Genomic DNA, 21,848 nt, shown 5'->3' with positions numbered 1-21,848 from the left:
ACCTTCAATCCATTTGAACTGGGAGATCTGGCAGTGAATGAACATTTGTTTATTTTGGACAATGTGGAATTGGACGTCTGTGTGTGTGTGTGTGGGAGGGGATGCATCTTGGCCAGAGGAAGAACACATTCGATTATTTACCGTATTTTCACGACTATAAGGCGCACATAAAAGTCTTAAATTTTCTCCAAAATAGACACGATAAAATAAAATAAATCAGTCGATAGGGTACACCATCCTCTACAGCTCTCACAACTACGGCAAGCAGCGCCCGACTCTACTATTTTCCCATAGAAAAAGTACTGCGCAGTGACTGCTGGGATATATAGTTCTTTTGTCAATACACCCAATGGATTGTGGCCTAGCAATCGGCATCAACACAGCTTTACGAAGCGTGGAAGACAGCGTTGGAATAGTTACGCTAGTTACTAGCTAGCTACTATTCGCGAATGGATTGTGGCCTGGCGATCGGCATCAACACAGCTTTACGAAGCATGGAAGACAGCGTTGGAATAGTTACGCTAGCTACTAGCTAACTACTATTTGCGAATGGATTGTGGCCGCCTGGACGAACGTATAAAACTCAGCGTTTTCGATGACTCATTTGGACAATTGTTCAAGTCGGACACAGAAAATGAGGACTTTGATGGATTTGTGGGTGATGATGATGTGAGTACATTGTAAAATGGCTAAATAAAGTACAACCAAACTCAGTTTTGCTTCCGTTGCCTTTTTAAAAACGTATTTTTAGCGTGTGGGTTTAAGCTGGTGTATGTTTTGCAATGCCTGGCTGCGTCTATAAAAACGGCGCGTCCGTTGTGTGTGTAAAATACAGAAATAGCACGCGTCACTGACACTGCGGCTAAAAATACGATGCGCTGTATAGTCGTGAAAATACGGTAACTCATTGCCTGTCAGTGATGGCGCTAGATGTTCAATACATTTGAATTGGGAGGATTGGTAGTGGATAATGAACGTGTATTCGCTGCATTCAACCCATTTCAAAGGGATTGGACATCTGATAAACTCATTTAAAGAGTTTTAATTTAGGTTATAAGAGCCACATGATTGGACATCTATCATCTACCTGAATCGGGTTAAAGTTTTTGATCTTACTTTCTGTCTATCAAATGAAGTGTCGATCAAAGATTGTGTATATATTTTTTCATTTTTATCTTTTGTCACATTACTTTGTACGGTGGTTCATGAGCTTTAATAATCAAACACACACTGAATATTGTATCACTTTTCTCAACCTTAAGATGAATTAAGAATAATATTAAAACATGGCCAAAAGCTCAATATACCATAAACATCTATTCTAATTAAAATATAGTCAGATCATTAGCATGGGTAAAGGTAGCCAATACCCATTCACCATATGGGACTAACAAATTATTTGTGACTATATCTGATATAATTTCACCGTTTGTATTAACAATGGATATTATTCAGTCAGTTTTCACACAATACATTTGAAAGTCTTTGGTATCTAGTGTACTGTGCAAGTTGAGTTTTACAATACCATTTTTGTGTGTTGAAAGGACCACCCTGTCACCTCTTTCGTTGACAGTCTGCTTGGCTTCACTTGGGAGCCTCAAATTCTGGGTTGGTGTAAGAGAAGCCCATGAAGTCATCCTGGTCTAGGTTCATGATAACCAGCTTGTCCGTAGGCGTCAGGTCCACCGGCATCTTTGTGAACTCTTTGTCAAAATTGCACGTGTCACGACGGCTCTTCTGCGGGGCGGCAATTGAGCGTATGAATGGGGAGGTTGGGTAAATGTGGATAGAAAGGTGAATAAATGAGAGGAGTGAAGAGTGGAGAGCAAGAGAAGCAGACACCTCATTAAACGCAATGCAGAAAATTCATCCATGAATAGTATATCCAATTGGGCGGCCCTAGTGGTTAGCATGTCAGCCTCACAGCTCTGGGGTCCTGGGTTCAAATCCAGGTCGGCCCACCTGTGTGGAGTTTGCATGTTCTCCCCGGGCCTGTGTGGGTTTTCTCCGGGTACTCCGGTTTCCTCCCACATTCTAAAAACATGCATTGTAGGCTGATTGGACAATAACTTTACACCACATGTGTCAAAGTGGCGGCCCGGGGGCCAAATCTGGCCCGCCGCATCATTTTGTGTGGCCCGGGAAAGTAAATCATGAGTGCCGACTTTCTGTTTTAGGATCAAATTGAAATGAAGAGTATAGATGTATATTACATTTCCTGATTTTCCCACTTTTGAATCAATAATTGTAATTTTTTAATCATTTTTTTCTGTGTTTTTAGTTCAAAAATCATTTTGTAAAATCCAAAAATATATTTTAAAAAAGCTAAAATAAACATTGTTTTAGATCCATAACAACTGAATATTCAGGGCTTTTAATCCAGTTCTTTTAATCCATTTATATTAAAAAAAAATCTAAATATTATATCTAAAATGGTCCGGCCCACATGAAATCGAGTTGACGTTAACGCGGCCCGCGAAGGAACCCGAGTCTGACACCCCTGCTTTACACTTTCGGTGACTCTTCTTGGTGGTCTGCTCTGAGATTTTAAAGGTTGAGAAAACATTGCTTGTACAGCTGACAGAAGTTCCACTGTGTCAACTTTATGAAAGATTTAGATCTGCTATGTAGTCAAAATCTCAGTGCATGAATTTAAATCTTTTCTGTCTGCTGTTTTGAGTGAAGCCTTTTCATATGTCGCAAATACAGCTTTGGATGTGACGGAAGACTTAAAAAGTAAAGGTGAATTTGGAATGCAGTTAGTGAAGATGTTTTTTTTAATTTCGATGACTAGTTGTGTCTTGATGAGAGAGATTCAACACTCACCCATTGTGATGGGTACTATCTGTATGTACAGCCGTGACCGGACGTTTCGTCGAAAGACGTTTGGTCCCCGGACGTTTGGTCGACCGGACGTTTGGTCGACCGGACGTTTGGTCGACCGGACGTTTGGTAGAACGGCCGTTTGGTAGAACTGACGTTTGGTAGAACGGACGTTTGGTCGCCGGGTTCGCTCGCTGTCAAATGATGACAGAGTTTACTGTTGATATTTTGATATTTAGATATTAAACTCACTCTCTCTCTCATGATTATAATTTTGAGAGCTGGTTTCAACAGTAACAACCCGGCGAACAAACGTCCGTTCTACCAAACGTCCGGTCGACCAAACGTCCGGGGACCAAATGTCCGGTGACCAAACGTCTTTCGACGAAACGTCCGAGTACCATGTACAGCATTACTGTACAGTACTGCAGGACTATGCTAAACAATGTGTCAGCACATCAATTTACTCTTATTCAGTTTCTATACAGCAAGGACTTTAAACACACATGCGCGCACACACTGCTGGCAGCCATGTAGGGCAGCTCTTAATGTGTTCCGTCTGAGCACGCTTGAATGTCGCTTAATGCTGAAAGGCAGAAAGATGGAGATATGAGAGGAGGAAGAAGAGAAGAGATAAACATCAGTGGCTTTTGGTGGAGATGTGGCGATAGAAAGCACATACAAACCACAGGCTCTTTTGATTATTACGTCGGGATTCATTACTTCACTATACTTCTTGCCTCCCGCCATCACTTTCCAGGAAACAGAGGATTAGCGCCGAGTGTGTTCGTGTGTGTGTGGGAGGCTCTAAGGAGAGGAGGGTGAATGAAAGGCGGGTATCGAACGCTGACCTGTTTTGGGCTGATAAGCGCCGGCTGCTTTGTGCCAAAGCCACTGGCTTTCATTTTTTAGGGCCGCAACATTTGGAATTAATTATCACACTCGCTCTGGCGCTGCGGCGGCTTACTGCGTACACTAGCTATTACATGTACGTCAATACAAACTTTAGACAGCTTCCTCTCTGACAAAATTTCTGTTCAAACTATATTTACATTAGGTGTAACTGATTTCAAGGAAATAAAGAGTTAAGATTTTGGTTACACAATCATCCATTCATTACATACATCTTCCGTACCGCACATCTTTGTAAGATTTGCGGGGGTTTGCTGGACCCTACCCCAGCTGACTTTAGGCAAACGGCAGATAGGGGCACCCTAGACTGGGCACCAGTAAGTCGTAGGGCACACAGAGAGACAAACGACCATCCGTGCTCACAATACTAAAACCAATTGAAACCATTTACAAGCAAGCTCTGAAAGTATTGAACAGAAAGCCAAAAAAACGCACCACCACTGTCAGATGTTAAAAAAATACAAACACCTGAACTGAGACAATACCGTTAAATATGAGGATGCCACCTTAGTTTACAAAATCTTCCAACACAAAGATTATCCTCCACTACAAGATTTTGTACAAAAAATTCCAACACATCAACAATGGCTGGCTCTAGAGGTGACTGTGTAGTTCCCTTCTAAAAGAGTGCATTCAGCCAAGACACCTTCTCTGTCCATGCCGCACATACCTGGAACTCAATACCAATTAACATACGTGAACTCAGTGGCGGGCCGTCAGGGCCTTCAAGGCCTTCTCTGCTGGCCTAAGAAATATCTGAATCATATATTATATTTTGTCCATCAATACTTATTAAATAATTCCAAATTGTCTGTTAGCTTCCTTTCATTGCTTTTCCCCCTGGTTGCACTGCTTCCAGATGTGTGTTTTCATATTGAAGCATTTAACCAATCACATTGCAGCCATTATTTGTTGCCAGGGTCAGAAATCTGCCTCAAGGCCTTCACAATCAGTTCTGCAGGCTCTGCTACATTAAACAAGCGTCGATAAGACTGTTGCTTTAACCAATCAGATTTCAAGTTGGCAATACCACAATGCCTTGTCGCAGGCATAGGGATACGTCATTGCCTTCTCGCAGGCGTAGGGATACGTCATTGCCTTCTCGCAGGCGTAGGGATACGTCATTGCGTTCACCAACTATGATTGGCTAGTGATTAGCCAGAGCTACCAAACTGTATCTGTAGCGAGCTGCACAAGCAAATATATTGTTGTGTTGATTTAAAGCCATTTCCAAGACGGACTATGCCAGAAATACGGCAGGACAGGCTCGACTTTCAGCCTTAGCTTCGATGGCGATAGAAAAGAAGGAAGAAAGAAAGGAGGATGGCTATTGTGTACAGTTAAAAAGGATTTTTGGTGAGTAAAATATGGCTATATTCCTAAATAATATTTCAATTGATATCTGAAAAGCTCCAGTGTTTGTATTTAATCACTAAATGCTGCTAGGAAGTGAATTTTACCCCAATTAGTGCAATTTTTGCCATTTCGCCATTGACGTCCATCGCTGTCTTTTCCCGGGAAAATCACCCCCAGGCCCGGTTGTAATGTCTGAAAAGCTCCAGTATTTGTATTTAATCATTAAATGCTGTTAGGAAGTGGATTTTACCCGTTGAAGGCGCTACGAAAAAATGCACGGACCACCACTGCATGAACTCCTGTCTCTGAATCTCTTCGCCAATCATCTTAAAGCCTGGCTGTTAGACGAACAAAATTGTAATCACAACACTGTCTAAAAACCGAGCTGCGTGTGTGTATCGATGCGTATGTGTGTGTGTCTAGAGTGTGTCATTGTTTATCATCAACTTACACAAGGGACTAAAGATGGAAATTAGATAATGACATATTTGTTTAGTGTTTTTTTTATTCTTGTTCATAAAGCTTTGATGGAAATGACTATTGCGTAAATATAGGTAACATAGTTTTAAATGAAAAGATTTTGAACTTGAGATTTTTGCAATGAAATCAAGTGTGCCGCAACTCAAAAACAGTTGCCATACAAAATAAAAGGGTTTTGTGTTAGTGATATAATTCTGTGTGATCAAGCGTACTACCAGATAATATTTTACTGACAATACAAGTATATATCTTATTTTGGAGTGAAATAATTCAATTGAAGCAAGGTTATGACTAGTAGACGTCCAATCCGTTTGAACTCAGTAAACTTTATTTACTGCCAACCCTCACACTTCAAATGGATTGAACGTCTAATGCCATCAATAGAAGTCAATGAGTTATATGAGCACAGAATTACTTGTAATTAACAGGTAATAAACCATATGAGGGTCAATAAATTCAATGGAAATTCAGGATAGCATCAGCCCACTGCTATAATTTGTAAACCACATAATACTTAAATATTAAACAAATTATCATTAATTTTGTTTTGTAACAGGGGGCCTGCGATTGGCTGGCCACCAATTCAGAGTGTCCTCCACCTGGTGCCCGTAGTTAGCTGGGATTGGCTGCATCACTCCCCGCAACCCTTGTGAGGATAAGCAGTACAGAGAATGAATAAATGAACCCTAAAAAATCTCTTCTTTGGTTTCTGTGCTGTTCTTGGGTGACAACAACAATTACCTGCAATTATCAATTTGTATCTATATTCTTGTATTATCATGTTGATCAACACATTTAAAAAAAATAAAAAATTATTTTGTGCAGCTTGCAAGACCTTCAATGTATCGTCCAGGCATGTATAGTCCTTAAGTAGCTAGCGAGTGCAGCAACAGTTCAACCAGCGGTTGACTTTAGTGGCTCAGCAGGGCTGTGTGTATGTAGGCCGTGTTCTGCATGTTATTTCCTTGAAGTCATCAAACCTGCGCTTCTCCCATCAAGGAAAGGCTCTTATGATAAGTGGCAGCCATGAAATATGCACAGCCTGTCGTAGCCGCCTGCCTCGCTTGGTTTGCCGCTGTCTCCCTCTCCCTCCCTTCTTCATTGTTGCATTTCTCCTTTCTGCTTTTTCTTCTTTGCTTTTTTTTCCGTTCCTCTCTCCTGTCTACTCCCTGTCAGCCTCCATCATTCTAATCTCGTTTCTCCAATGCATGTTGCACAAGTTCAATAAAGATAGAGATGAAGCTTAAACGCTGCAGACCACTATGAAAACACAAGCGACAAGCTGCCGTGCACATCTAACTTTCATTTTTATTGAGTAAGCGTTGTGTTGTAAAATTATAGAAATTTGGCACAGGGACACATTTTTAAAAAGCCTTTTCTTTGCCCATCCACAATGTTTTGCACACCAAAGAACAGTTTGATCACGTTTGAAGCGCTGTAGACATTAAAAACATAAAGGACCCTTGTAGTATAGATAGTAAACCTGTAAAAGCTTTTTTTTCATGCATGATTTCTTTTTTGCTTTTGTTATTCAATAATGCAAACATATCGTTTTGACCATAAGGTGCACGTTTCTTTACCTGTATGAACTCTGACAACTCTTCTTTATGGTGTAACAATGGGATCCACACTAAATAACAAGTGCCTCATGGTGCTTTTTTTAAACTGCATCACATGGTTACAAATCACATATATTTACAAATATTTACGGATGGGTAAGGTAAGATTTAAACAATAAAATATATATATAAATGAAAATGATTCAAATTATATTTAATGAAAGGTCTACATTATGTGCCATTCTATTATTTTAAACTTATTAGCCACAACATGATGATCAAGTTCACAATTTATTTTGACTGATATACAATTGTCATAAGTGAAAGTACGTTATCGTTTGGTAAATAGGAATAATATAGGTGGAAGTTACAAACTACATTGGCAGAAGACACTAAGATGTTTGGAATAAGGATTGGCAAATATATGCCATTAAATACTGACAATGTAGAGAACAAAATTTTATGAAAAAGATTCTGACTTCATGAAGATGTAGGTCAGTGGTCCCCAACCACCGGTCCGTGGACCGGTGCCGGTCCGCAAGCCACCTAGTGCCGGTCCGTCAGAGTAAAATATATTAACGTTTTCAATCTCACCCTCCTACTTGAAATGAGAAAAGTTGTCATCATAATAATAAATAATTCCTATTATGCTTGGGACTTGTTTTTTTTGCCGTCGTGGGTGTGGTTCGTAAACCGACCCCATCCCCACACAATTTTGTCTTAAGTTTTCGCCCTACCCATTAGCCCAGTGGTCCCCAAACTATTCCAGAAAGGGCCGCAGTGGGTGCGGGTTTTCGTTCCAAACTACAAGAGGAAACCTTTCCACCAATCTGGTATCCTAGAAGTGCAATCAGTGGATTGCAGTCGGGTGCTTCTTTTTTCAGCAGAAACCTCATTAGTTAAACTGTTTGTGTTGGATCGGTTGGAACAAAAACCTGCAATAGCCGGTCCGCGAGAAAATAAAAAGAGCTTTACTGGTCCGCGGTGAGAAAAAGGTTGGGGACCGCTGATGTAGATGGTTCATCACTGTTGTCATCACAGCCCAGCATTTTCCTGTTGTTCCAAAGTTCCAACTTTCTTTCACAGTTACGTCACAGAGGTTAGTACGCCATGTCAAGATTTCAATGCCCGACTAGGAAACCCCATTTAAAGTGAATGAAAAGAGTCACTTTGACTGGCCATGAATGATGTCGGCTGTGACCACTCCCACAGAGGCACAGCCCTCCCTCTCCCACAGACTACTAACCTGCCCCCTTCCAGATTTACAAGATGGACTGTGTCAAATTTATACCATTCATGTGAATAAAGGTCTCTATTGCCTTAAACGTGCCATTTCGAAAACTTGCATTTACAAATTAAAACCACATTTTATGGATAGCTTTAGGCTTAATTTACTTAGTAAATTGAGTTTATAGTGCAATAGGCTTTTGTGTGAAATATAACACACCTTTAACAGTAAACAAATATCTTTATTTTTACTTATCTATTTGGGACATCGATGACCTGGCCCCTTTCTCAGCTAACTGGGGGAGGAATTGGATTTACCTTGGTCTTGTTTGTCAGGCTTTAATATGGCTCATAATACACAGTGGACCTCTTCTTACGACTGTTTCCACATACAGCATTTTTAGAAACCTTTGGATATGCAAATTACTGTTACAATATTCGAAAAACAAGATCCAAGTTATGGATTACCCCAAAACATAATATTAATAAATAATATTTCCTGTATTTTTTATTTTGAAACTTTTGCGGTAGCATAGCGTCCTGCTTGACACTCCCTACATTCCGCTGGCCTCCCATTGGCTGTCTCCCAACAACAACTCTCCATGTTTTTTAAAATTACTTTTTCGAGTGTATTTAAAACAACTTTGTTCTTTCTTTAAAATTACTGGCATGGATAAAATGAAGAGGCTATCTGACGTTAGCTTCCTCTTTACATTTATGCACCTGCACAAATAGAAAATGATTTTGCATGCATGTTATTCATTTTAATACATTAATACATTATTTTCGTATAATTTATTATTTAATTGTGTTTCTCATGTACGATTTCATTCAAAATTGGAACACTGATCAATTTTAAGGGGTTTGTAGGTATTTTTTTTTAGAACCACAGAACGAATTAGAGAATTTACATACAAAACACTGCTATATTCACGAAATATACAAGATATGAAACCAGTTCTGGAACTAATTAATACAACTGTATAAGCATCTGGTCAACATATTACCTTTGTCAGATATGATCTTTTTTAAAACAAAAAAAAACAAAATGCATCAAATGTTGTGACCAATTAATTGGAGAGTCTGTCAATGAAAACAAAGCCTCAGTATTTTTTTCTTTTTTTGCGAGAAGTAAATGATCAGTTTCAGGGAACATGGTGCTGAATGATATGAGATTATGTAATTCAAGTAAGCATGAGTTTTTCGGACAAAAAAAGAATACTAATGTTATCATGAGGTTGGTGTTTTAACGACAAATGTGACTTTCCATCCACAAGATTATTGCTATCTAAATTGAACAAAATACAGAACACAAACATTAGTCTATTTCTGTGACCTGTTGTTATTATTCTTTGCTGCTGCAGTTTATGGGGACACCACGGCATTAAAACGTCAGCTTTTTGTGAGCTGGGGCGTTTAGATTCAGTCGCTAGGCAACACGACAAATTGTCACAACACATCAAAACCTCTCTGGTGCTTCCAACTCAGCAAATAACGTGCAAACGCACATTCAAATTGCTTTCCTTTCATTCCTCATCCACCAGATGTCAAGCAACAAGTCAGACAGCCCTTGGCCGTCAAAAAAACCCAAAAACCAAAAAAAACACAAGCGCAGGGCCAGGCATGCAAAGTGAATTCTCATCCATTCACACATATAGGATATATTTTTCAGCATTATTGGAGCCATGCTTTTGTCAAACACAGAGAAATGAGCTTCACGTCTGGAGTAGGAGTTTTGTCTGTCTAATACTATTCAAACCATATTTTACCATCATGATCCCCAAACAGCACACAACTCATCAACCACTGTTTCTGCAGGCATGACGGTAGAATACAGTGTCAATCCAACTTTGTGATATTGTACTGATATAAAAAGTCATGCACATAAAGGTCAAACATTCCAATTATAGATAAGCATAAACATACAGACGCAAGAGATTATTATCTAAGGCTAAGGAGCACACCAGAATTGCAAGCCAAACTCAAGAGCGTGCTTAAAGAGTCAAGGAAGGAGATGGAGGGTGGAGGACAACATAAAATGCTCTGTATGCTGCCACGTTTTTTTCTGCACTCATGTATATTTGTGCTCTGCTCTAAGTGTATGTCTCTTGTCATTTATTTAACACATTTTGTTCACACTGCATGTTGCAGACTTGAACTGCAGCATAAAAAATCCCTTGCTTTGTTTTCAGGAGTGTTTTTTTTTAAATTAGCTTGAAGAAGTTAGCATTATGGCTTTGAAAATAGCTGTAATGATGTCTTGAGATTTAAATTCCTTCTGTGACTAAACTCCTTACCCATTTTATATATATCTATATATATACATATATATATATATACACATATATATATATATACATATATAAATATGTATATATATATGTATATCTATATATATATATATGTATATGTATATATATGTATATGTATATATAAATGTATATATATATGTAGTATATGTATGTGTATATATGTATATATATAATGGGTAAGGAGTTTAGTATATATATTTATATATGTATATGTATATATGTATGTATGTATATATATATATATATATATATATATATAAAGTATTATATCTCATTTTCTTCTTTATCTCATTTGTAGCCCTTTGCTTATTCATTGCCATTGACAGTAAAAGACAAATCCAATTCATCTGAGCTCGCATTGGGTGGTCATGTTTCACTATCACTGACGATAATAGACATCCAATTCAAATGGATGAATAGCTGGCATTCGAACATTGCCAGCCCCTCATTCATTCATTTTCTGAACCGCTTTATCCTCACTAGGATTGCGGCGGGTCCTGGAGCCTATCCCAGCTGACTTCGAGCCAGAGGCGGGGGACACCCTGTATCGGTGGCCAGCCGATCGCAGGGCACGAGGAGACAAAGGACAGCCATTCACGCTCACACTCATACCTGGGGGCAATTTAGAGTGTCCAATCTGCCTATCATGCATGTTTTTTGGAATGTGGGAGGAAACCGGAGTACCCGGTGAAAACCCGCAGAGAGAACATGCAAACTCCACACAGGTGGATTTGAACCCAGGACCCCAGAGCTGCGAGGCCGACGTGCTTACCACTCAATCCGCCGGGCCGCCGTTGCCGGCCCCTCAGTCAAAATTAATTGGATTTCTATTATCGTAAATGGCAGCCAAACGTAATATTAAAAAATGAATGAAATAAAAGCGTTTTAATACGCAAGATGCAATTGGGCTTGATTTTCATTCATGTCATGTCTATATTCTCTATTTTTTGCTTCAAATCAATGGCTATTGTTTTTCTCCATCTGGTATACATGCCCCAGCCATCTGGGGGCAGTAGTAATGGTCACAAGTTACTTCTCTGTATGATGCAATAATATGAAGAATTCTTCACAGATAATAAGTAAATATGCTCCACCATTTGGGGTCAATAGATGGTGCTTAAAGTGTTGTAAAACACAAACAACATCTTTTAGCCATCGGAAGTGTTTTGAATTATTTGTTAACACTGAGCTGAACAGAATTTGCAAAGCTCTGTGGTTATTTTAAATTAACAAGTATATTTGCTGCAGTGTGAACAAGAAATGTGTTTATATGGTATTACTTGATTGTAAATGTTTTTCTCTGTGTTGGAATATTCATTGTTTCACAGTTTATACCTGTAGAGATGCATATGTACTGTTAGTGTGTGTGTGTGTGTGTGTGTGTGTGTGTGTGTCCCAATATCCAAAATGAATGAGCTTGAATCAAGCTTGCTCGTCAACAGGGGCATTAGGAGCGCTTCCAGGAAACTCTGGGTTGATAAAAGAGAATCCTTCGAACTCGTCCTGGTCCAGGTTCTGTATCACTTCATCGTCGGGTGGGGTCAGCACTGGTGGGTGGCGTGTGAAAAATCGGTCAAAGTTCTCAGCATCTCGTCCGCACTGTTGAGGAGGGTGGGGCAGGAAAGAGCGGAGCAGGAGGGGGAGAGTGGAGGGGTGGGCAAGAATGGATGGATAAAGGGACGGTCAACAAAAGAAGGGGGGGTGGCGGGTGTAGGTAGGGAGTGAGATGGCACCACTTTGAACATGGTTTCAAATAAGCACTGCTACTTTGAGCTTTGCCTCAATTTATACACTCTTTGGATTTGTATCATTGCAGAATACAGACGTACCTTGATTTACAGTTTTAAGTTGGTCCGTGATCAAGCTTGTTACCACATTTACTCGTGTATTAAGTAAATATTCCCCATTAAAATGGATTGAGCCGCTTGCAGTTTGGTCAAGACCCCTAAAACACGATGGTTTAAGAGTGCTTTCAATGGATAAAAAAATGAATGGTAAATATAACTACATTAAAAGGAAAGTCTCCTTGTCAGCATTTTTATTTTGTATTTGTGTTTAACTAAACTGTAAACTGCTGAAAATGCATCAGCAAATCTTGCTATCCTTGTCCATTCACTTCGCTCTAGGGATGGTATATTTGTCGATGGTTTCTAATCTGATTAAGCAAAAATTCTATGAAAATAATTGACGTGAATACTCGCAATTTCATTTTTTTTAAAGTACATATTTTCCAGTGTAAATCAAGGTACTGCTGTACAAAGTGATTCAACATCACTACGATGAATCCCAGCACATCTCAGGAATGTGGGTTCATATTCATCCAAATATTTGAAACATATTCAACTTCATTTTGAAACATAACAAAGTTGCTGAAGTCTCAAACACCCTGCGGAGGTGCACTCCCTCACAGTTCACTTTTAATTTCTAAATTGATTGTGTTTTCAAGACTTAAATATAATAAAGCGCACTGATGAAAGTTCCTAAGAAAATCTATTGCATACTTCTTAGTTTGACCATGAAGACCCTCCCAAAAAGTCTTTAAGCCCAGGAGGTGTGTTGTCCTCTAAGTGCATGAAACAAGTTATTAACTTAAAAAATGATACTTTCCCTACAGTAGGCCTCATGGGGGCTTTAAGACGAGCTATTTTCTGAGTGTGTGTGCGTGTCTCCATCACTGTGCTTAGCTTTAATTAAGAAAACAAGGAAACGATATCCTCTGACAACGTCACCCGAAGGAAAACTCCAAAACTCATTAAATCTGTGTATCTCTGAAGGCAAAATGAAATGAAGCCAATGTGTTTATAGTTTAGGGAAATATATGGAATACACTGAGGTCTAGCGTTATTTTCAGCTAATTACTTGCCTTTTAACCTTTTTGGGCACCCAGATGGGACAATGTTGCCCAATTGAGGGTGCAATTTAGAACGAAGCGATCTTACCCTTATTGCACTCAAATCATGTCAGCTTTTTTGCATTGAGAGAAATCCATTTTTTTGGTTAAAAGGTACAATATAAAACAGGGTAGATTTGATTTGAGACTGAGCGTGTTCAAACTCAACACAGAGAGGTGGACAAATAAAAATGTGAAAATAGGTGGACAGATGGCTTGATGCATGAATGGATAATGCATATAGAATAGGGCTATCTAAAATGTTATGTTGATAAGGATAAAGTGACTGAAAACACATTTGAGGATGGGCCCAGAGATGTAGACATTGGAACAGTAATAATATTGGAAGAAAAGGTGAAATTCAATTGTTGTGGGAGTCAAAAAGCAACCCAGTTGGTTAGCTTTCATGTCCAGTTGTAGCATGTTCCAAAACTGCTGTATTACCAGAATCGTACATATGTTATGCATCAATCATTTTGAGTGGTCAACAGTGGTCTGTGATTGATGGCAAGTCAGAGTTCCGCATTATACTAGTACTATAGATCCAGCACGTGAAACCTGCATCATGGGTTTTACATAAATTACAGCAACATCTGAAGTTTGTAATTTTGTTACATGTGATGCTCCTATACCAGCTCATATCATAGGTGACAGTGCTTTTCACACAGAGGTTATTTATTCACCTTTCATCAGCATACCCACTATATATACCATCAGGCAAATAAACATATTCAATTATACTTCTTCCGATACAGCCAAAGCAGTGCTGCACGATATGACGAGATATGTGTGTGTATGTGTATATATATATGTATATATGTATATATATATGTATATATGTGTGTATATATATGTGTATATATGTGTATATGTATATATATATGTATATATGTATATATATGTATGTATGTATATATGTATGTATGTGTGTATATATGTATATGTGTATATATATGTATATGTATATGTATGTATATATGTGTATATATATGTATATATGTGTATATTTGTATGTATGTGCATATATGTGTATGTATATATGTGTATATATATATATATATATATATATATATATATATATATATATATATACTATATATATATATATATATAGCCGAAATGATATATATGTATATATATATATATATATCCATATGTATATGTGTATATATGTGTATATGTGTATGTATGTGTATGTATATATATATATCTCGCCGAAATTATATATATGTATATATATCGCCGAAATGATATATATGTATATATATATATCGCCAAAATGATAACACGATAAGAAAAACTTTTTAGTCACATTATCAATGTCCATCTTCATTATTGCCATAAATCAGTGCTTCACCTAGTCAACGTGCAATGACACTTTATATTCTGGTCTGCCAAAAAGTATGTTTCTTAAGTTATAAGCTCTCAGGTATCAGTTTGCGCGCCCGTGGCATCGCTCCGCGCCCCCCTACGGGGCCCTGTCCCACTATTTAAGAAGCACTGCCAGAAATACATCTGTTCCTAAATGCACATTTTAGCCAGTAGATGAAGCCCAATTTGCACGGACTATAAGGAGAAAGTCCACCATATTTTGGGATTCGATATATCAGAGGTGGCGAACACGTTGCTCTTGAGCCGCATGCGGCTCCCAGCCAAAAAATATGCGGCTCTTTGCCTCAGCAACCTCCAGAGCAGTTGATGTGTTAACTAACTAAGTTGCATTTGATGCGTGTTGAGCGTGTACACTTACTTTTAAATGAACACATTGCTGTTTTGTAAGGGAAAAAAGTTTTATGGTGAATAATATGGTTTTAATTGTGTGTGTGTGTCTGTTTTGGCCAGTCACTGCATGGTGTGGCTCCTTAACTCTCACAGTTTAATAATTTCGCTCTTTGTGTCTACACTTGTTCGCCACTCCTGTTATATATCAATGCAGCACAACTAACTGGCCTCAAGATGCCCCTATCTCCATATAATATTTAGCCTGTTGGCTTCCTACCAATCGTAGGCGAGATACGCACGCAAGACAACATCATGCAACACATTATCCAGACAGGACATCGACAATAAAATTTGTTCCAACATCAACATATGGGTTAAATAATTATTAACAGTATTATGCTGACCTAGTATGCAGCAGTCTTACAAATATACGTGCTACTGTGCTGCTTCCGTTTACACTGGATAGTTTTAGGTTTCAGCGCTACATGATATATTTAACATTTGTTGCAGGGCAGTTTAATGCTAGTTAAAAAATAAAGTGAGTTGGGGACAAGCTTTCATAACTGTTTTATAATATTTCACCAAATACTTAAAAAGATTACTTGGTGGCATATTGCTATCATGATAAAAAAAAAAGGCCAATAGTGACAGTTTTTGCCCAAATCGCACAGCATTATAACCAGTGTTTTGTTTCAGTAGCACGTATACTTAAAACATAATTTATTGTATTTGAAGACACCCATAACCAAGCTTTAAGATAAAAACTCTGAGTGCTCATGCAAGACACAAAAATAAGAAAAAAACACAATTTCCCCAGTACATGAGGACTAGTTACAATGCTAAATGGACAAGAGGACAAGACACATTCGGCTTTTCAGTGAACACCAGCAGCTTTCGCTTAAACTTTTATAGACTTGCACACTGGCAGAAACGAATGCATACATGCGTGCTCACTAACACAGTCATAGAAAATACATACACATTCAAATGCACAAATAGGTTTCTCCCCTATTTCAGCAATAGGCATACATACTGTAGAATCATAAACTTAAACAGGCAAAGACAAAGAAAAGGACAGGTCGCACACACGCAAATCAGCAGGTTAAGACAGCTACGTAAAAACCCGACAAGCTAGAAACACCCTTTACCAGCAGTGAGGCTTCGGGCTGCGTGAGTATGTGTACGCATAATAATGCCGCATTTTTGTGAGTCACAATGACTTCATCATGTTTTTCATTCTGATCCAACTCAAAATTATTGTAGTGAAAAAAGATACACACAAATACAAGGTTGAATAAGACCACTCTGTCTGACCAGTATCCTCTCACCTCTACCCCAAGGGATTAGTCTAAACTCCAACTGACCTCAGCTGACAGAAACTAGTTATAACTGGTGCAAGTGGATTGTAAACTTCCTCAGATGAACTCATTTTTTCCAAACAAATGATGTATTGAATTAAAGTGTATTCATCACTAGTTGACGTCCCATCCATTTGACCTGGGTGGGTGGCAATGAATGTTCGTTCATTTGCTGTCGGCCGTGCTGCTTCAAATGGATTGTATGTTTATTGCCGTCAAATGTACCCAACAAGTTGACAAGGGTTCTCAACTATGTCAAATGTTTAGAGCAGGGGTAGGGAACCTATGGCTCGGGAGCCACATGTGGCTCTTTTGATGGGTGCATATGGCTCTGAGCTAAAATATGGAAACCGGTGGTGAGGGAGCCGAGTCCCAAACGGACCAATAGGAACGTCATTTCGGAGCTGTGGCATTGATTTGAGTCTTCTGCATTCTTTTTCTCATTGATACTCATTGAACTCATTGATATTCATTGATTAGCAACAGCGTAATAATGTTGTCAAAAGAATTCAGAGACTTTTTGTACTTTAAAAATGGGAAAATGACTAAAAAAATTGCACATTTTCATGTATTTTGACTTTTAAATTGTGAGTATGGCTCTCAAGGAATAACATTTGAAAATGGGAATTGTTTTTGGCTCTCTCTTTCAAAAAGGTTCCCGACCCCTGGTTTAGAGTAAGCCTTTGTGTGTGTGTATGTTCAAAGTCAGAACATCTTCCGGTTTGCGGTATAAGTCTCCCAATAACAATTACCATAATAATTAACGACACATGGCTCTATAGTATTCTACAATACAACAATTAAAGATAAACTATTTTTTTTGCACTATCGTACACAATTTATCAAAAGGTTTTGTCGTCGACAGGCATTTTATATTCTGCTAATAAATACAGTGGCACGATAGTACTGCAACATTCTATTAAACAAAGGAGTGTCTTTGCGTGGCATTGATAAAATCCATTTCATTTAGAGCAGGTGGAGTGGCTTTTTCGTTAATTCACCCCCTCTCACTCATAATGAATAGGATGTCCAGTGCTGCCAATGGTAGCCAATGAGTTAATACACTACTCTAGTGGAAGAAAACCTGCTGTTTCCTATTTATTTAAATTTTCCAGGCGCTTATCGAAAACCTATTGGGATCCAAAGCAAGCAATATGCATCAAATAAAAATGTAAAATATATGAAAGGACTCATTTGTAGTTTTATAATAAGAATAGTCGAGAATGGCATGCAAATCAAACACATTCCATGTGTGAGCGTTAAAAAACCTGAAACTGTGCATACTTCTTTCTGCCTTTTTAACAGGAAACATGTTCACGCTATAACTTTCATGATCAAAATGTCCTGACTTATGTGCGCTTGTCCCATTTAAAGGAAAGGAAAGAGACAGGAAGGGAACAATGACAGAGGAGAGCTTAGAGTTGAGAGAATGTAAACTGCAGTGGTTCATTTTACCTTCCGATAGCATTGGTGGATCTCAAATAATTAGAATATTGTGAAGAAAAAAGATTCCGGACATTTCCGAGAGTGGTATTGTGACACAGAATATATATATATATTTTTTAATCAATTAAAGCTGGTAATCCTATTTTTGCACAGAGCATTCCTTCATTCATTCATTTTCCAAACAGCCTGGGTTTGCTGGAGCCTATCTCAGCTAACTATGGGCACCAGGCAGGGAACACCCTAAATTGGTGGTCAGCCAATCGCAGGCCACAAGGAGACAAACAGCCATTCACGCACAGACTCATATCTAAGGACAATTTAGAGTGTTCAACCAGCCTACCCTGTATGTTTTTGGGATGTGGGAGAAAACCAGACTACCTGGAGATAATCATGCAAACTCCACACAGTGAGGACCCACCTGGGATTGAACCCTTGCCCCAGAATGTGAGACCGATGTGCTAACCATTCGTGCACAGACCAGTGTAGCAAATTCCAAAACAAGTGGTGTATGAGTTGCACTCACTGACAAAAAATATGGAACTTTTTCACAATATTCTAATGATATGAGAGGCACTAATAGTTCCTTTCTAAGAGGCAAACTTACAGCTTTGGGTTTGAATGGTGGCTGCACCTCCTTGTTCTCCAACTTTTCCCAGTCCATGTACCGGAAGAAGCTGTGGTCCCTGATGTCTCTCTCGCCCTCTGGAGCACAGCCTAGTCGCTTGGCTGGATGCTTGGTCATCAACTGGCCAGACAAAAAGGAGAAAGGATGAAGATTATTAGCTTTCAGCTCTCATGGCACAAGAAGGATTTGTCTCGTGTATTGTTCATTCTGAATTGCTTCAACTGTTTGGGGATGTTGTTGACATTCAAGTGTTATTTGTCCCATGACAGCTGTGTTTTCCATCTTAAGGTCAAGCCAACTGTCTTAATTATATAAAAACTAAGTAAAAAAAGATGTACCGTATTTTTCGGACGATAAGTCTCACTGGGGTAAGGTTTTTTGGGGAAATGTATTTGATAAAATCCAAAACAAAGAACAGACATGTTATATCAAATGTTTATATTGTTCATTTATTCATTCATTTGTTGAACCCCTTATCCTCACAAGGGTCGTGGGGGGTGCTGGAACCTATCCCAATTAACTACGGGCACCAGGTGGGGGACACCCTGATTCAGTGGCCAGCCAAGGAGACGGACAACCATTCACACACACTAATACAGGGGTGGCCAAGTCCCGTCCTCGAGAGCCCCTATCCAGTCTGTTTTCCATATCCCCCTCCTCTACCACACCTTAATCAAATGATCAACTCATCAGCAAGCTGTCCAGAAGCTTCATAACGATTATTTGATTCAGGGGTGTTGGTGGAAGGACACATGGAAAAGAGACTGGATAGGGGCTCTCAGGGACCAGACTTGTTCACCCTGCACTAATACCTTTGCGCACAACAACATCGCGTGCACAACATTTTGGAAGAGATAGCGAGATTTGCGGGGCCTCCATGGTTTGTTATCGGGTCTGGCTAGCGAAGAAGGTGGCGTCGGGAGAGGAAGCAGAAGCGAGGCTGTAGAGCGGGCCTGTTGACTACGCTCAGAAAACAGCCACTCAAACCACAGCTACCAAGCATCTACCTGTCATCTACACCTCTGCTAGGTGCCAGCAGTGGGTGAATTACGGAGGGGTTTATGCCCAAGAAACATTGTATTTAAGAAACAAAGATCTGCTCATCTATACAGCACCCTTAACCAAGCCAAAGTGCTCTGGGACCCATGACATAAGCCAAAAGGACTCCTTGGTGGTTGTTTAAATATCAGAAGCATCTTGCCAAAGTGTGACAATATTCATCATCTAAGTAGTAACACAAACCTGGATTTTTTAATGCTTATCCAAGACCTGGCTAAATGTAAATTCACAGATGGCTGGACTGCATGTACCGGGCTACAATAACTTTAGAAGGGACCGCGTGGGAAATCGTGGTGGAGGGGTGATGTTCTATGTTAGGGAACACTTAGTTAAGTGTAAACAGAATTGGTTTGCGTACACGGCATTGAATTTATCAGTCTGAAAATATCTCTATCTCCACAAATGTCAATAAATCTGGCATGTATAGACCTCCATCGGCCTTTAATGCTTTCTATGTGGGGATTCGACTCTACTAAGCGAATGTGACACAAGAAATTAAGTTGTCTTGTTTGGAGATTCAAATACTAAGAGGCTCGTCAAATCAAATCGGAAACAGTTAAGATCCCCATTAACTAAGTTTAACTTTACACAACTAATCCAAGGTCTCACTACAATAACTATGGATAGACGATTGCTGAAAAAGGAACATAGCATTGCGGATATCATCACAAAGTTGAGTACAATCCTTATTTTATTTAACATCAAATGTTTTTTTCTTAAGAGTTGTTACCGTGTCGACCTCACAGTTCTGGTATCCTGGGTTCAAATCCAGGTCAGTCCACCTCTATGGAGTTTGCATGTTCGCCTGGGTGAGTTTCCTCCGGGTACTCCGGTTTCCTCCCACATTCCAAAGACATGCAGGGTAGACTGGTTGGACACTCTAAATTGCCCCTAGGTATGTGAGCGTGAATGGTTGTCTGTCTCCTCGTGCCCTGCGATCAGCTGGCCACCGATTCAGGGTGTCCCCCGCCTAGTGCTTGAAAGTTAGCTGGGATAGTCTCCAGCACCCCCCACGACCCTTTTGAGGATAAAAATGAATGTTTTTTTCTCTAGCCACTCTCCATTGATTTCATAACTTCCGAGCGATTCTATGGTTTTGCCATGGCGACCTGTAGGGGATAGGCCGAAAGTCCACCTACCGCCAATGTTGGAATTATTAACACAGGCCTAGAGCGCCTTTTGTGGCTCAGTGTAAAAATAACAGCTGGAATTATGTCATATTGTGTTATTAATTTTGCACATAAGTTCCACCTCAGAGCAAACTACTATTTAGAAAAATGCAACTAATGGATATAGGGGAGTACAAAGAAAATGAATGAATGGATATCAAAGTTAGTATGAGGAAATCCAGTATTAAAATAAAAATATATCTATATGTATTTAAAAAAAATGAGTACATTGCTAGCCGGCGGAGCGAGTGGTTAGCGCGTCAGCCTCACAGCTCTGGGGTCCTGGGTTCAAATCCAGGTCACGTCCACCTGTTTGCATGTTCTCCCCGGGGCTGCGTGGGTTTCCTCCGGGTACTCCGGTTTCCTCCCACATTCCAAAAACATGCATGGTAGGCTGATTGGACATTCTAAATTGCCTCTAGGTATGGGTGTGAGTGTGCATGGTTGTCTGTCTCCTTATGCCCTGCGATCGGCTGGCCACCGATTCAGGGTGTCCCCCGCCTCTGGCCCGAAGTCAGGTGGGATAGGCTCCAGCACCGCCCACGACCCTAATGAGGATAAAGCGGTTCAGAAAATGGAGATGTGATGGGGACATTACTAGCCAATACCATAAAGCCAGTTGGGCCAGGGAATTGGTATTAGAACCTAATAAATAGTATCAGGGCAACACTTATATTCATTCATTTCTATTTGACCTTTCTTTCAGAACCATTGTGCTCACTTATGAACTTCCGTGAGCAACCAGCATCAAGCCCAAAGACAGAAGAGTTGTTTTTTTTACCACCACAGGCAAAATTAAAGAGCATTTAAGATGTATGTCCACGGAAAACCTTAAGAAAGGCTAGAGTGACGTCAGAGTGTATGTGTGTGTTGGTGTAGGTGGGGCGTGCCTCCCTGAGGAGCAGCAGTC

The 21,848-nt window shown here is 39.5% G+C and overlaps 1 protein-coding gene across 4 annotated transcripts in view; it reads right to left on the bottom strand.

Annotated features, from left to right (window-relative positions):
• Positions 1–480: 480 nt before the first annotated feature.
• The window catches only part of prkcbb (protein kinase C, beta b), a 107,209-nt gene continuing 85,841 nt past the window's right edge, over positions 481–21,848 (bottom strand). For 3 of the 4 annotated variants that reach the window (XM_077618359.1, XM_077618361.1, XM_077618362.1), the window contains 2 exons: positions 18,690–18,830; positions 12,047–12,268 (listed from right to left, as the gene is read on the bottom strand). In XM_077618359.1, coding sequence (XP_077474485.1) covers positions 12,092–12,268; positions 18,690–18,830 — 318 coding nt within the window. In that variant the 3' untranslated portion in view covers positions 12,047–12,091. Of the gene's footprint in view, positions 1,738–12,046; positions 12,269–18,689; positions 18,831–21,848 lie in introns of those variants that run through there. The other variant, XM_077618360.1, reaches the window with a different exon arrangement.

Source organism: Stigmatopora argus, chromosome 14, assembly GCF_051989625.1.
Source record: "Stigmatopora argus isolate UIUO_Sarg chromosome 14, RoL_Sarg_1.0, whole genome shotgun sequence".
Lineage (NCBI taxonomy): Eukaryota > Metazoa > Chordata > Actinopteri > Syngnathiformes > Syngnathidae > Stigmatopora > Stigmatopora argus.
This window is presented reverse-complemented; position numbering and strand designations above follow the sequence as displayed.